Here is a 16,342-nt window from a genome sequence, read left to right as displayed (position 1 = left end):
TTTCTGAAATTAATATAACCAAATGACTATTGCTTCCTACAGTTATTATTGTAAATATTTCACAGCAATGTTCATGATGACCCTAGGTCCTCTTTGTTGATGGCGCATCAGTTACATTAAGTCAAGCTTTAAAACGTCTTCATGCCAAGGAAATTCTGACACAAATAGATCCTAAATGTTGTATTTGATTTCGAAGGACCGTACTTTCTGATGGTCATTTGAATTTGCTATTTCTCCATAATTCTAATCCAAACTATATTTACTTCAGGCCCTTATTGGACATTTTGAAAGTATTTAAGTTTAAAGCAAGAAATAACTTCATATGAGTACAATTCTTTTCCTAATTTTCAGCATTTTTTCTGTTGAAAAGTCATTCCGACAAACTTTCTGGTCGAAACGGATTACATACTTTGAATCCACCAAAATTTCTTGTTGTGCCTGAATCTAACAACAAAAATGCATCCTCCTTTTGCCTTCACATACTACGAAGCTGATTCATTCATTACTTGAAAAAGTTCGATAATCTCTGGAAATCCGTTTGTTGAGTTTCCGGACGGAATTTTAAAACACATATAAAGAAAACTCGAAAATATCAATGTCTTCATTTGTACACCATTGCCCTGGCAGATGGTGCTGTGGGATTTCTTCAAGACAATATTTTTTCCTGATGGCTTTACAGAGCTTCATATGATCTTCGACCAGTAGTTGTTTTCAAGTTATCTTTGTCCATTTATGGAGTTTCGATAAGGTCCCATTTTCAGCTCTAAAACAATATTTGCTGAATACGAAGATTTCTCGAACCGTTTCTAATGGTATCGCTACTGCAATTACATTGCCATTTTTATTGACTACTACATATTTTGACATACGGAAACTGATTTAGAAATTTCACCTTTTCTTAAGAATATCAAAAAGAGCTTATAGGAACTGGCTCAAATTACCGTGTCTACCAAGACGAAAAGTACTGCCATGTCGAATGCTGAAATATTCCATTATCTTTAATACACACTGCATTTGTTTCACTACTCAAATGAAAGAAAAGAAAAAAACACTGGAGATTGTCGTCATTTAATCATTAATTTTCGATCCGGTCACTTTCGATTTGCCTTTTAATTATCAGCCTGTTATTTTCCAGTTCACCAAAAATCCTCTTTAATTGGTTGAGAAAGAAATTCAGACACGCAAAACACATACTACACCCGAAATATCGTTCGCAGTACCAAACTGGCACTCTATCAGCTCACACTACCTGCATTTCATTAAAATTACTGAAATGAATTTTTCGTGCACTGATTCTCCATTATCACTCTTATCATTGTTTTACTTTAATGAAGTGTTTTTGAATATTTCAGTAGTTTTTGAATGTTCTCAGGTGCAATGTGTCGCAATAATACATTAACAAGGTGTTGCATCACATATATTACAAGGCCAGAGACATTGTGTCAATTATACATCTCTTTTTTCCCGAGATTTTTAGAGATAATTCATCTTTGATTAGTTGCATAAGATTTTTCCCAACACTTGAAGTTTAATGCAACGGTTTCCTACAACGACTAGTGAGTTTAGCACGATCCAAGCAATAACTCAAAAACTTTAACCTTTAATATTGATAAGAAGGACTATAAATGTTACGAGGAATAATTATATGAGAAAGATAATGTTACGTTATTTATCGTTGTTGAAATTGCGAATAGCACAAAAAAAAAAGCACTTCCATAACTTGAAGGATGTAATTTTTAAAAGTGGAGGAGAAGAATTATTTTAACAATGTATGGAGTGGTGTGGTTTCAACAGTTAGCGCAAGCAGGTCAAGGGTTTGTTACTCAAAAACTGATTCAAAAAACGTTTGCTACTTCTCTGATAAGAGAAATATTTGAACATTTAATGTTTCATTCATACATACATATCCATGAATTAATTCTATATTTCGAATGGGGACGATATCATTGATCTCTGCAAACTGTTCTCAGAAGAAAGGTTTGTTTTATCCTCATTTACCCAATCCAACTAGTTGATAGATGATCTTTATCACTTCTATTCTTCCCTTCCTCCTTTTTATTCCACTTTTAATCGGACCCTTTATCTCATCCTTGCCGTCCCTCTCTCTGTTAACAAACATTTTTTTTTACGACAGTGCATTACTTGGATACTACTTGTTATGATTTCGTCTTCATAGATGAGTCGCTGAAATAATTTAATCCTGATTATCTAGTTATCCAGCAATATATTTTTATTTTCTACTTAAACTCATTCATTTCTTACTAACCTATCTTCAGCGATAAATAGCGTGTAGCAGATTTGTCAACTATCCGACGTTTCAAGCAACTGTTAATAAGAAATAGCATGTTAATATTTCTTCTGGCCTTTCCTTTCTTTGGTCTAGAATGAATTCCTGGCTAATTAATCACCATTCGATTACATTACCCAGCTCGTCATGCCTTTCATTATGACTATCGTTCCCAATAGACAAGAAAAGTTGAGATCATCTTTATCTATCCATCAAATTCAATCCCTTTCTCTTCCATTCCTCACTTTTATTGTAGAATACTTTTCATCCACTGTTATCCTAACCTCAGAAAGACTGATCAGTGGAAGACCTGCCACTGATCAGGAAAGAATGCCACTGTGTGTTCCCTTCTCACTTAACTCGTGGGAAATCTTCAAATGTGTCCCATTTTATAGTGATGTAGACGAAAGAAGATAACCTTTTCTCAAGGTTCCGATGTGTCGGAACTGTATGAGTGAATGCAGGGCTACATGTTTTGATTAATATCTTCTTCAAAATTCTCCCATCTTCTCTTGTAAAGAGAAATTGATCGGATAGAGTGCCTTTTCAATAGGTATGTTGTACTCAATTCCACTGTTAAAATTACAATTGGGGATTTTATTATAGGAACGTTTATTTTAAAATTTGCAGAAATGCAAGAAAAATTCTGTATGGAAATTTTGCATATCAGCCAACATAACTTCACGATTTCAGTAATTCATATTCATGCATAACCGTTCTTTGCTCTTTGGTCTTCAAATATGATAACTTCTTTTTTGTTCCTCAAATACTTATGCGTTGCATCCAGCTAACTATTCCAACTAAAAACTCGCTAGATGATATTTGTTCAGTTGAAAGTTAAATTAACAGGTTTTAATTGGTTAGAATTTCGAGAATGCACAAATTTGGCATTTATTTATACGGGATAATGTGCTCATTACAACATATGAAAAGAAAATGAAATTGAAACTGCAAATGTTTCATGTCCTCGAATCACTTTCAATCTCGATAAATTTTCTTGTTCTCAATACACGGAGAAGGAGAAATATGAGAAATCATTGTGGTTTTCATTGTAACTCGATTTAACATGATTAAAAAATTTGGCTTAGCTCGACACAGTTTCGATTGACACCCCATACGAAACTTGTAGTTGAAAATATTGAGATTACCATAATTCCTCCTTGTTACTTCTTCATTGCTTCAAAATCTGTACCGAACTCAATAAAAATAAGTTAACTTTCTCTAAATCATAATTTACTATTAATCTAGTCATATGCTGAAATCGGACATTCAGTATCATGTGCAAGCAACGTGAAATCCGTGATAAGTTCATGATTGCAAAATGCTTTTATGAGGTCAAACTAAGTAAGAACATTGTCATTCTTCCATATTCTATCGATGCTTTATCTGCTGAAACTTAATTATTTGACAACGTTTGCTGCTGAAATTTGTTACAATTAACACGTTGTTTCTTTAATTGTTTAATTTGTTGTTGACATTTGTAACTTCTTTGCAACTCGTTCATTACTTGAGGGAAATGAATTAATAGCATAACTAAGGCAGGGTCTACAAGAAGCTTCCGTCGCTTTGTCGCGTTATCATACGGGTAACTCAAGAGACTACATCACAGTTGGGCGAAAGCAACATATCATCGTTTTTATTTTCACCATATCCTCATTATTCAATTGTTATACGCGTGTCCCAAATTTAATTCTTCATCCAAATCATCATCTTATCATGCTTGTATTGCTTGCTTTACAGAAATGCGATGGTGTTAAGGAGCACTGGAATATTATTTTCACGAAATTTGCTTTATATTGTGATCGGCATTGTCATTGTAGGTTGTTTTAATTAATCCATTAAATTGTTTAGTTATATGAAGTTAGTTGTCGTAGTTTACGGTATTAAAAATGTATGTTTTTTCATGTGGGTTGAGTTATATTAAATGTTTACAGAGTTCGGTACGTAACGTAAAGACTATACCGATTGATAATTCTCTCGTAGATGCTGAAGTAATAAAAGGTGAGAACTTGTAGTAATGTTTATTTCATATGTTAACTATGGATTTGAATTCATATGCAGACAGTAGCTAAGATTCGGCAATCAAATCAATAACAGCTGTCATGATTACCGCTTATCAGAGTCATCACTGTTAGTGATAATATGTGCCATCGTGATTTTCGAATTTTCGTCAAATTTCCTGACAAACATCGTTGGCATCTATTTTCAAAAGCCTCAAATCAGTTAAAAAGAAAGAAATAGTTCTTTTTATCCTTCATATTCATTCAACTGCTTATTCGTCCACGCGTTTGAACCGAATTTAATCACGTTACAATTGAACAGATTGCGTGACAAATAAAAGCGTTGATTTGGTGTTAGTGTTGGATGGTTCTGGTTCAATTGGTGATGAAACTTTCCAATTGCTGGTGAGTTTTAGAAATCCATCTCGAATGATCTAATCAAAATTTTCAATTCATCCATCCAATATTACAAATTTCTAATTCAATTCAAAATTCTTAAAACCAAAATTTAAATGATATTCACTCTATCAGTAAAGTGTTAGAGAAGAGAAATGCTTACAAACGATTATGCTTATTACCTTTACTTCTATTACCTGTACTTAATTGATAAACATTTATTTATTTATTTTTTTGATCAGAATAATTCATCGGATAAAATGAAACTAAGAGCCAGTTAATTGCTACCGACTAGATTATTACTTCTAGTTATTCGAAATAAGACATATGTTTCTTTATTTATCCTATTAATTATAGCTCGATTTCGCGGTGCATATTTTACGACGAATAAATATCACGGCGGAAGGTAGTCGAATGGGTATCATTCAGTATGCCGAGAACCCTCAACTTGAAATTACGCTAAATCAGTACACTCATTCCAATCAGGTTTTCCCATCTTCTTTTTCGCTCGTTTCTTATCTCAGAAGACTTTCGACACACTTCGGTATAATTGTCTCACTTTATTTCAGCTGATGGATTTAACATTAGATTAGCGTTGACAGCTATCATCATGAGTCATTCCGGTCATGGAACTCTGTCAATAACACTTGAGTAATTAATATCCAATAAGTACCGAACAGTTCTCTCAATGATTCTGAGAATTGATTTAATTCAGTTTAAAATTTGATTTAGACAACCTAGCTAATGATTGTAATTTCTCGAGAACTGTCCGTAAAACTTTCATATCACTGGAAGTATGCATCATATTACGACTATCTGACATGTTTATTTATAAGTATTATATGGCCTGAGATATGATGCAGAAATGGAAACTTATCGATCAACAGATAGAGTTCTTGCTTGAAAAAGCGCCAATCTTGGTGAAACAGGCTGAGTAGTGTTATTCGTTCAAATTGATTCAAATACAGTCGAAGAAATTACTAAAAAATCTGGTCAGAGTGATAGTTCTTTTTAATTTATCAACGTAAGCAGAGTAATATAGTTGGATCACAACTTATTTTGGATTTTGGTAAGGCAGAGAACTAAGAAGGCTGTTCTGAGCGATTTTGCAAATTTCATAATTCGGTTCAAAGACAGCAGAAAAATGTCCCACATTTTGGAAAATTTTTTGTTGGCATCTCTTCATAAATTTTACACATTTTGTGCTAATGATAAGAAAGACATCACTTTCAGACCAATCTATGAAACATTCTAATTCTAAATTTTAAATAGTCTCATTGCATTTCTCAAGAATTGATGATATATGTAGCTCATATCTGTTCGAAACGTTGAAATTGAAATGAACTGGTAATGATTTTATCTTTTTAGGGTCTTGACCTAATTTCTTTCCTTCTTCCTCTCCACTTAACTATTGGAAATGGTTAAATCGTCAGAAAAAGAAATTCCGCACAAGTATGAGAAATTGAATTATGTAATTAAATTGCATTATTTATTGAACCTCTTTGGGAATTTTTTCTTTTAGTTACCGTTTTCGCTGGCATGCTGCAAAAGATTATGACTACAATATCCTTTGATATTTACTGGTTATCTTTGATAAACACAAGAAATATCCAACTGATACTCACATAAGAAAATATTAGCTCCTTAACTGACCATTTTGCAGAAACTTTGTTTTTTTCCTGTTTCACTGATTCTGATTCAATTATTTAATCAGATTATCTCAACAATGGTTATACACGGCTCACATTTTGTTTGGAATAACGAAGAAAAACTTTCAGTTTACAGTCCAATCTTAATTTTCCAGCTGAGATTACACACATCTATTTTCTTGACAGCCACATTTTTCTGGTGTGTGAAGAAATTTCAATTTTTGTATGAGTGATAAGTGCCTGGTAAATTGATTAGTTGAAGGATAGCTAATAGAAATGGTAAAATAATCGAATGCTTTTTAAATTTCTGAGTTAGAGAAGAACTGTCATCGTTACATTCTCACTGCTCTTCCCTCATCAGCCAATGCAGCAATTTTGTCGATTTTAGGACAGGAAAACATTACAAATCTGTCGAAATCAAATGCGATTGTTTTTTTTTCTTTTTTCTAAACACAGAATCATTATGAAACAATTAAGTTGTTATCTGAAATATGGTGAAGATTATCAAAGGTCCAATCATCACAGTCTCATTCATTTAATTCAGTTAACTGCCAATAGTATCACAGCAGTAATATAATTGTAGTGTCAGCTTCCCAATGATAACAACTACCCATCGTTCGGATTAGAAGTGATTTGAGTAGCTTTTATTGGTTTACTTGATATATTTCCTAGATTTATTTCTTTTTACTTCCACGATTAATGAACAGGATAATAAGATATTATTGGGTAGGGCTTCCTGATTAGGGGCGTTTTTGAAATTATACAATATCATTTTGAGCACGTCCAAATCCTCCCTAAAAAAGCCATGTAAAATTAGCTTAAAAATTCTTCGTTTTTCAAAATACGCTGTTTAGATGGAATGGGCGATTCAACGCATTAAATACCTATCAGGCGCAACAAATACAGGGGCTGCGCTTAAATTTGCTTTGGAACGAGGTTTTCAGGTATCGAAATCTTTTGAAAATAGTCTAAAATTCAGAATTTTTGGTGATCACCATATAATAATAATTAGTTTTTATTAATAATCACTGTATAACTATGGAAACTGTTAATTAAGAATTTCGAGTACAGAGATGTCGCAGTGAATCACTCTTTTGATTAATTATTAACAGAATCATTTGACTTCTGATGCTATGATATTTTTGAGGATGCACGAGGAGGCGGTATTCCAAAGGTAGCAATAGTGGTAACCGATGGTCAATCTCAGGACAGCGTTGCTGAAAGTGCACAGCAATTGAGAGATGCACATATAATGTTGTATGCGGTCGGTGTTACGAATTTGGTTAATGTACATCAGTTACATCAGGTAATTACTGCTATCTCATTAGTGATTGTACGTATTTCATTCTCGAAGAAAATTCACTCTGTCCTCATTTTGCGCACCATTCTAGTTAGTTTATTATTAAACATAAAGTCGGATGTGAAGATTTATTTAATTTGAGATTGCAGATAGCTGGAAATCCAGCACGAGTACTTACAGTTGAATCATTCGACGAGTTGAGCAGAACTCTTGCAGATTCACTCACTTGGGATATGTGTAAAACTGAATTTAGTACGTTTGTAATTTCCCTCGAAATTTTGAATTGCTTTAAAATATAAAAAATTAGCTTCATTTTCGGCTTTTTAATTCACTGACTAATTCTCAACAGTCATTTTTATATATTAACTACAATTAAGCATTCTGCTTCATTCTAAGTAGTGAAACTAATAGTAATTTCTGAAAATGTTTATCATATCGCAATCATTTATCATGCCTTGTTCTGTTAATCAGTGCCTAGTATACCTGATATAATCTATTTGTCAGTAGTTAGGATCCGGATAATATAATCATTCCTTCGGTATCCAATATATTTGGATAAAATCTCATAATTGCACCTAACCTACGGTATGTTTATGAGAACTAACGCATTGGCCTAAATTAGCACCGTAAACAGGACCCGGCACACCTGATATAATCTGCGGTCCGGATCGAATTGGTGTGCGGGCATCAACAAAGAATCCATTTGACGGATACGTCTTCATTATGGATCATTTTCATAAAAAGGAATGTCGAGCAGGTCCAGAAGAATTTCCAGATGCTCGAAGTATCGGTATTACTATTCCGTTCACCGAATGCAACATACATCGATATCGTTCAGTAAGCAAATTTTTTCTGCAATTTTCTAATAACATAGGACTTAACCGTTGTTATTTTTACATATTTTTTTCAGGAAAGTATGGAAATACTTCCTGGTTTGCTGATTTTTATGCGTTTCTTTCATAATTGTTATCGTTTCATTATATTTTTCAAAAATGCTTCATCCTTCCTGATTTCGTTTACTCGCTCTTTCACTCGCTTTACTAGTTTTTTGTATTTTCAGTTGAGCCCACGGGGTATCTTCGTTGAAATGACAGTTATCTTTATGTTTCATGCACTGTAAGTAATTTTGATAATTGCTGCATCTTATAATAGAAATAGCAGGGACTTGCTGATCTTTCACAGTTGGATACGCAATTTTTTTTTCCAAAACTCACAAATTCTTTGTGATATTTTTCAAATTCAGAAAAGGCCATATTATAGATTTATGACCAAAGTTGATCAGATGGTGAAAGTGCAGTGTTTTTATATGGAAGCTGATAAGTCTGTTTCAGTACCAATGGAGGTCAGGTAAGTACTACCAACGTTAAAACATCCTTATAGTCGTAACCAATAACTCCCGTCAATTAACACTGTGATGAGAACGTGATGCAGTAAATGTTGTCTTCTATATTTATAACAGAAATCAAGTTTCCTTTAGAAGAGGTTTAAATACGTGAAAATAACTTCCGTGGGAATATGCCTATTCATGTATCATGTGAGACAGTAGCAGTAGGTCTTTTAACAATACAAACAACTGCGCATTCCTCGAAATGGCAGAAATGTGAAGGGGAAATGGGTAACTTGCAATTTTGAATATATTTTGACAACTTTTAGCATGATCACAACGCAGTTTCGTGAAAAGATGTACGAGATGCCGCGATGCGAATATACTCTAAGGCGTGGATCACAGGATGGACCAATCGTACAGTATGCACAACTTGGTGAGAGTATCTATCATCGCTGGGAATGCCACGATCAGGCTGATACATTTGGGATGCTTGTGCATTCATGCTACGTTGACAACGGTTTTGGTGATCGAGTTGATATTCTGGATGATACAGGGTGTGTTTATTTTTTGTTAGCATGTTGACACGATTTCAAATGAAGAGCTAGGAAAACAAACTACAGACAAGTCCATATGTTAATGAAAAAATATGGAGTGGGTGAGTGGGCAGATAATATCAAAAGAAAGAACAGAAAAAGAAGCAGTAGAAAAAGTAAATGAAGTTGTAATAAATGTGACAGTGAACTGATAAGTATTTCAGTGATTTGTCATGTTGTTATCAGTTTCAAGCTTCCATTAAACATAATTGAAATTTTGAAGTTTTGTTATAGATGTGGAATCGACACTGTTTTACTGATGACCCCAGACTATGACGAAACACTGAGACTGGCAACGAAGCCGTATCATGTTTTCAAATATGCTGATAGGCCTGTACTGCAGTTTCAGTGTCAGGCATGTTTGTCAGAAGATTGAAGTGCTGAGGAGGAAAGAGGATTTATTTAACTATTATAAAAATGTAGCAACTTGAAGGCCGACACAATCCTTCCTCAACTTTAGTGTTTCTTTCCATTTTTTGGATTAAGCTCTTCATGCCTTAAACCATACACTGACCAAAGTTACTTAAAATCGATGATAACTGCTGTATTTAATTAATAATTTCTTCTAAATTTCAGATAACTTTGTGCCTCAAATTAGACGCAGGCTGCATTGGATTAACACCGCCGAATTGTCCGGAACTAGCCCACAACCACATGCACAGTCATGATCATGTGCATGAGCAGAACGAAATACGTCGTGCTCGATCCATCCTGGAATCTAATACTCTGGATATATTCACACCACAATTACACATTGTCGACAATTTACCGCAGTGTCCTAATCATAGTATCCAGTTCCCTTCCCTCTATATTGTAGTAGTTGTTATTAGTGTGATGCTAAACATCCTTTTGTCCATCATTATAGCAATGCGATTTTTAAAATCCAAAAAGAATGGTTAAATGTGATAGAAGAGATGAAATCCTTACGATAAAGTTCGAGAAATGCTGGAATGAAAATAACGGTACTGACTGAAGAAAAAGACTAAGATATTGAACTAGAATGAAACAGCTAATCTGATCAAGAGCATTATAGCCAATGGCTATACTTTATATTTGTGAGGATTTCCAATTCATTCAAAATTCTGGAGTTAAAACAAAAAAAAATTGAAAATATTCAAATAACAAATTTTCTCCTTTGTTTTCCCTCTCTCAACCGGTCACATTACAAGGCATTACAAGGCCTCGATAGTTTGGTCAACCACTTTCATCACTGCTGGTGTATGCTAAAGTGAGACGGGTGTCCTATTTTCTTCATTGTATCTTTTATTTGTATGTACGTGTGTCTCTGTGTCTCAGTATAGTATGTGTGTGTATACAGAGTGATAAGGTGATATTTATATCATTTATCAAGTGGCGAAAAAACAAAAGCTAATCGGAATCAATTTCCATCCACAGCTTTATTTTTAACGTTCCTTTTTGCGCAAATTGTTAGTTCTTTTTTCAGTATTTCCTAAGCATAGAATGTTCAGTTCTAGCATAATTTAATTTGTCTTGCTTTTTTCGTATTGTAGTTCTTTGCATAAATGTAAGCCATATCATGAATACAAAATGCCAACTTCATTCTTAAATTCAGAAAAGTTGAAATATATAATTGTATTGTATCGTATTGCATCTACCTTTGCTTTTTCCATCCAAGACTTCTCAAAATCAACATATAAATGCTCTTAATCTTTAGAGGACTTTCGCCACAAAACATTTTGATCGGAAAATTCTATTGGAATTTGTTTAGAATTTATGGTTTCGAACATAAAAATATGTTATATTCAAGTTGATAAAACAGTTAAATGCGTACAACTTGAAATTTAAGGAGGTAATAATTTATTAATAACAAGCACTTATTTGACATATGTACGAAAGCTATTGGTATTCTTATAAACGAAATTTCTTCAACAAGTTATTTAAAAAAGAAAGACGAAGTTTAAAGTGAAGAAAAGAAATCGCAAAAGTAAACAATGTTGAATGCAGTGACATGCATTATTATTAACAAGGATTTTCCTCGGATTTTTGATCCTATCTTACTTACTCAACATATACGACGCAGAGGTAAGTTTAAATTTAAATTCAAGCAAGGCAAATGTCTCATGGTATACACCAATTTATTTGATAAAAATAAGTGGGACTCTTGCGGCATCTATAGCATGGATCTTTGAAATAAATGAGAAAAGGTGTTCAATATGCGTATAGCTGAATGAAGCAAAAACTCTAAGGAGAAAAAATGTAGCGCCAGTTTTCTAATTACGCGTTAATAGGGTCAGGAATCCAGCACGATCCCCAACTGTTAAACAGAATTTAATGTCGGAATAAAAGATAGCATTAACTTAAAAAGGTATTCAACAAAAGGAAAGAATTGAGACGAATCCTGGAAGAAGTAAATTAAAATGACAAATATTAAAGAATTTTAAGGTGTGAGCCTTCAACGAATGAAAGTGAAACTTGGAGCCAAACTAGAAGGAAATTTGACTACGGGATTGAACGGTCTGATATAACTTACAATTATATTACTCCTAACGCAATCAACATCAGCTTATCTTCATCAGCAATAAAATCGTTCAAATTCTTTTATGGAATCACATTCCTCCTCCTCAGATCCGTTTTTGCATCTTCGATTTCCTTTTTTAGCTCTTCTTCGGCATCAGGACAATCGTTGAATGTTGCAACACCATACACCACGTTACAAGTAGCATAAATTCCAAGTAAAAAAATGGCGTAAATAGGAAGATAAAGAATAAATCCGTAATACTTCCTCGTAAAATTATGTGTGTATGGCAGCCAGTCGTATAGTAAAGCAACCCAAATAGCAATCAGTGGACTAACATGTAAGGAGTAGATAACAAGTTGCGATACCATTATCTAAATATGATAAAAGTTAATAAAGGTTAATATATTTCCAGATTTAAATCTGATAGGTTTAAATTTGATAAGCGTGTTATGTGTCATGTAATCGGTAGAACTGCATGGCAGATATGATCACCATATATTTAAATAATGCAGGATGCAGTTACAGACCAAATATACAACCCCAGTTTTAACTTTAACTTTTTTCCCTACAGAATGCAAACTCTGCTAGGTGACAATATCTGCAATTCAACCTGCGGATAATTAGTCCAATATTACAAATCTAGAAGAAATTTCAAGCCTAAGTCTTACTTTGATCAACTTCAGCAATAAAAAATCATAAACTGCAAATCGTTGTGAAGGAAAATATTTTACCGAGTTCGCGATATATACTCTCACAAAACTGAAACAAAGGTAAAAGCCTGAATCCACAATAGATTGTAAGTAATGCGACAAGCACTAATCCGCTTGCTCCAGCACTATTAAGTCCCAGCTAAATTTTGTATCTTTCAAAAAGTTCACCACCATGACCTCGTCTCATAATTTTACCATTTACAATGAGTGGTGAATTAAAAACGTAAGAAAACGTGCGGAACGCTGACGCATCACGACTGTGTCTGTAGACTTTTGATCTAAATTATTGCCCAATAAGAATCAGTATTTGACTAGTTAAGACTGCACTCTCGTATCTTTCTCTAATTGATAGGAAAATCAAATCAAAAAAATTTCTTAAAACGTTAGTAAACCAAATATTTGTTTGAGAAAAATATTTGACGAAAAATCGCAAAGTGTTCAGTCTCTTCATTTTATGAATAATATTTTATTTGGCAAGCAATCATTCATACAAATACAGCTGATTACATACCAATTATTCGTTTTAATAAGAGAAAATTAAAGGTTTCGAGACATTGAAAACACACTCAAAGTGATTAATATATACAAACGAAGAGTAGCGCCATTTCCTTCTTTCAAATGACTTTTTATAATATAAAATTTCAAAATTTGGATATACAATTCTGCAAGAAATACAGTAACCGAAGAACAATACCCAAAACGTATAACACCTGCCAGCATGATGAGGTCAAAGACAAAAATCAACATTTATCATCTCTCACCAATAAAATCGAATCAAGAAGACGATTTTCGACTTTTCGCACTTTTGTTTACAAATGAAATAGTCACCATTCCAACAAAATTTTGATATTCCCTGCTGATCGTATTCATTAAAATTCATTTAAAATTCATATTTCATTGCGTCATTCATTCCTCGAGGGATGATTTTAAATTTATTTAAAAATTTAAAATTTAAAAATTTATTTAAGATAAAAGCACATACGATGACAGACATGACAGCTAATTTTGCTTCAGGTTGGAAAACTACATCCATAAGAAATCTGAATAGGAAAAAGGAAATTTATTGCACCCCTCTCCTCTCCCCTCCCCCCCCCCCCTCATCAGCATATTAAATATGTTGAAGTCAGTACATACGAGAAAATGGAGACGGAAACTTACAATTTACAGTTCAAAGAGATTTTTTTTAAAATGTATTTTCGAATTAGAACACTACCAAATGCATCAAATCCAGGAAAAAAAATCCCAGAAAAAATTATTTAATTTCAAAAGTTATTAAAAACTGAAGTATAACCCTCTTTGTTTCACTTCAACTTTCTCGCCCAACGACCGTGAAATTTTGTGGGACGGGCTGACTTATAAAATCCATGTAAATCATAATAAAGCCATTTAAATATATAAATCCATCTTTCTGATACCTTAAAATCTTGAAAGTGAGAAATGAATACAGCTGTTGCGGTAATAACGGTTTGCGCAACAACTAAAATACGCATAAATTGCACAAAAAGTTTCGACTTATAAAAATACAGCATGTTACTTGAAACGAGGATCATAAATTCTCAGTGAAAAAAGACAAATGATGATCCATAAATATAGCTGTAAACTAAAGGTAATGACAGAATTTTTTTTGCGAATTTTTGTACTGTAAACAAATCACAGCTACTCGTACCGATGCAGTGCCGTCCTTCAAAATTAGACGCTTCCGAAATGTAAATGCAAATTATGATGACAACATGCTCGGTGGCGGTGTACACTTTGAGCGTTCCCTAAAGCATCCATTATTTCCAGCCTGTTTTGCCTTTTTTATAATTTTTAATCATCAAATTTAAGAACATGTTAATAGTTTGAAGTGAGTCAGAACAAAGATTTGGAACAAAAAAGGCTTAGAATAGAAACAGGATGCTAAGAAATTTCTTCCACCCCATGACCTTTTAAAAATTTGAACCTTCTGCGACTAACAACAGTCATCTAGCAGTCAATTTAGATAGTTAAGAGTAATTAAAAATAAAAACGGATGGATTTACACAGATTTATTTTTATGAATAATGAATTGGTAGTAATTTCGTCTTTATACTGTCTGAAATATCTCAAGCATTAATAAAACATAGCAAAGAAATGAAGAATAATAATACATAACTAAAGACTTTTTAAATCTGAACTAACCATTCGGCGATATTTCTCAATACGATGTTGGCCAAACTGCGCATTTTGTCTGAAGACCGTTCGTCACCTGCGACTTGCTGTAGTAGAGGGATGCCGCCCTCGTGAAGAACATAGGCACAATATTTATCTCCTGCAAAAACATCCTAGTTTTGTAAAATTGCTGATTTGATGGGATAACATGAAAATATCGCAAGGGAACAAATTAACAAAGAAATACAAAAACAGAAAAGCATTCATACATTTATGACTGGACGGTATTGCAGTATGATAAGAGCAGAGTGATGACAAATAATCACGTGCTTTTTGGATGGAACTTAAACTTAATCTCTTCTTCAGTAATAGAGGTTTATCTCTGCTACATGAAACCTTAACTATGAATATTAAAAACAACCGATCGTAAGGTAAAACTTACTATCTGTAGATGTTAAATTGGCAAGTGCCCAAATTGCCCAATGTTGGCTTGCTGGAGCATCGAACATTGGTATGAGCCTCAAAATCGGCTTGAATGACCGATAATTTATGAATCGCTTTGCTTCTAAATCCCAAGTATTGGTAGCCTAAAAAGCATTCATTTGTAACGAATACATTAGAATTTTCTATTGTTTGAACTACTTTAAGAGTCACTGCAATGTTAAGCAATCACAGAAACTGTGCGTTTAAAAGACAATGTTTTATACATGAAATACAAATTACTTCCTAACTGATTTCAGGACATCAGCTCGTTTAAATCAAAGTGGTCGTAAGCAGCAATCTACCTCAACTTTCATGAAGAAAAAATGGGTAATTTACCTTGATAATTTTATCCATAACAAATGCACGTGATACACTCACTTTTGACCATGCTGCTTCCCCATCACTAACCATATGTGCAAGTACTCCAGCGCTGTTGTAACTAATCTCAATGCCATCAACTAACATTGTCAATAAAGCACTGAAGATGATGAATCTGAGATAGAATTGCATTACCTTAACAACGCATACACTACTAAACATCTTCCAGTTAAGATATATGGGTGGGAAATATTGATATGATACAGATTTATTATGTAATTCACGATTAATACAGTCAAACATTTCTATTCTTACCAGAAAATATTGATATAATCATCAAGCATGAGCTGTGCACGGAGTTGCTCTACTTCGGCAATATTCCCGATCAAACCCATCATGTTACGAACAAGTTCTGTTTCATTTTGAAACTGCTGATAACACTGATGAAATAAACGAAGGCCATCAGCATTGAGGAAGCGCTCGCAGTTGACAGGTGTTTCGTCTGTGAAATAATTTAACCAGCAATTAAAGTTCGTTATATTTTAACTCAGGGATAGTAATAACTTAAGCAAACAAACCGCAGAGTTGTAGTATATATATATATATATATATATATATATATATATATATATATATATATATATATATATATATATATATATATACTATT

General features: G+C 33.4%; 3 protein-coding genes across 3 annotated transcripts in view; 1 reads left to right on the top strand and 2 right to left on the bottom strand.

The window, feature by feature from the left end:
* Positions 1-4,034: 4,034 nt before the first annotated feature.
* On the top strand, positions 4,035-10,452 carry LOAG_17017 (collagen alpha-3(VI) chain; the record flags this gene model as incomplete). Its single annotated transcript, XM_020449676.1, has 13 exons — positions 4,035-4,103; positions 4,222-4,288; positions 4,610-4,692; positions 5,041-5,169; positions 7,187-7,276; positions 7,480-7,638; positions 7,782-7,884; positions 8,267-8,469; positions 8,693-8,748; positions 8,893-8,979; positions 9,286-9,513; positions 9,787-9,907; positions 10,129-10,452. 13 exons carry the CDS (start codon positions 4,035-4,037, stop codon positions 10,450-10,452), a joined length of 1,719 nt encoding a protein of 572 aa, XP_020306765.1.
* Positions 10,453-12,026: 1,574 nt separating this feature from the next.
* Positions 12,027-12,797, bottom strand: LOAG_03096 (dolichol Phosphate Mannosyltransferase family member). The gene is made up of 2 exons (XM_020446209.1): positions 12,700-12,797; positions 12,027-12,402 (listed from the first exon to the last, which is right to left on the bottom strand). The coding sequence occupies exon 2, from the start codon at positions 12,397-12,399 to the stop codon at positions 12,112-12,114; it is 288 nt and encodes a 95-aa protein (XP_020303415.1). The 5' UTR covers positions 12,400-12,402; positions 12,700-12,797; the 3' UTR covers positions 12,027-12,111.
* A 1,260-nt stretch (positions 12,798-14,057) lies between these two features.
* The window catches only part of LOAG_17016 (leucine Rich Repeat family protein), a 6,841-nt gene continuing 4,556 nt past the window's right edge, over positions 14,058-16,342 (bottom strand). The window contains exons 12-16 of the mRNA XM_020449675.1: positions 15,988-16,174; positions 15,691-15,832; positions 15,314-15,458; positions 14,902-15,031; positions 14,058-14,504 (exon numbers count right to left, since the gene is read on the bottom strand). Coding sequence (XP_020306764.1) covers positions 14,459-14,504; positions 14,902-15,031; positions 15,314-15,458; positions 15,691-15,832; positions 15,988-16,174 — 650 coding nt within the window. The 3' untranslated portion in view covers positions 14,058-14,458. The remainder of the gene's footprint in view (positions 14,505-14,901; positions 15,032-15,313; positions 15,459-15,690; positions 15,833-15,987; positions 16,175-16,342) is intronic.

Source organism: Loa loa (assembly GCF_000183805.2).
Source record: "Loa loa unplaced genomic scaffold supercont3.34, whole genome shotgun sequence".
NCBI classification, from domain to species: Eukaryota; Metazoa; Nematoda; class Chromadorea; order Rhabditida; family Onchocercidae; genus Loa; species Loa loa.
This window is presented reverse-complemented; position numbering and strand designations above follow the sequence as displayed.

Coding starts and splice junctions, on each gene's coding strand:
- LOAG_03096 (XM_020446209.1), bottom strand. CDS start 12,399: ATGGTATCGCAACTTGTTATCTACTCCTTACATGTTAGTCCACTGATT.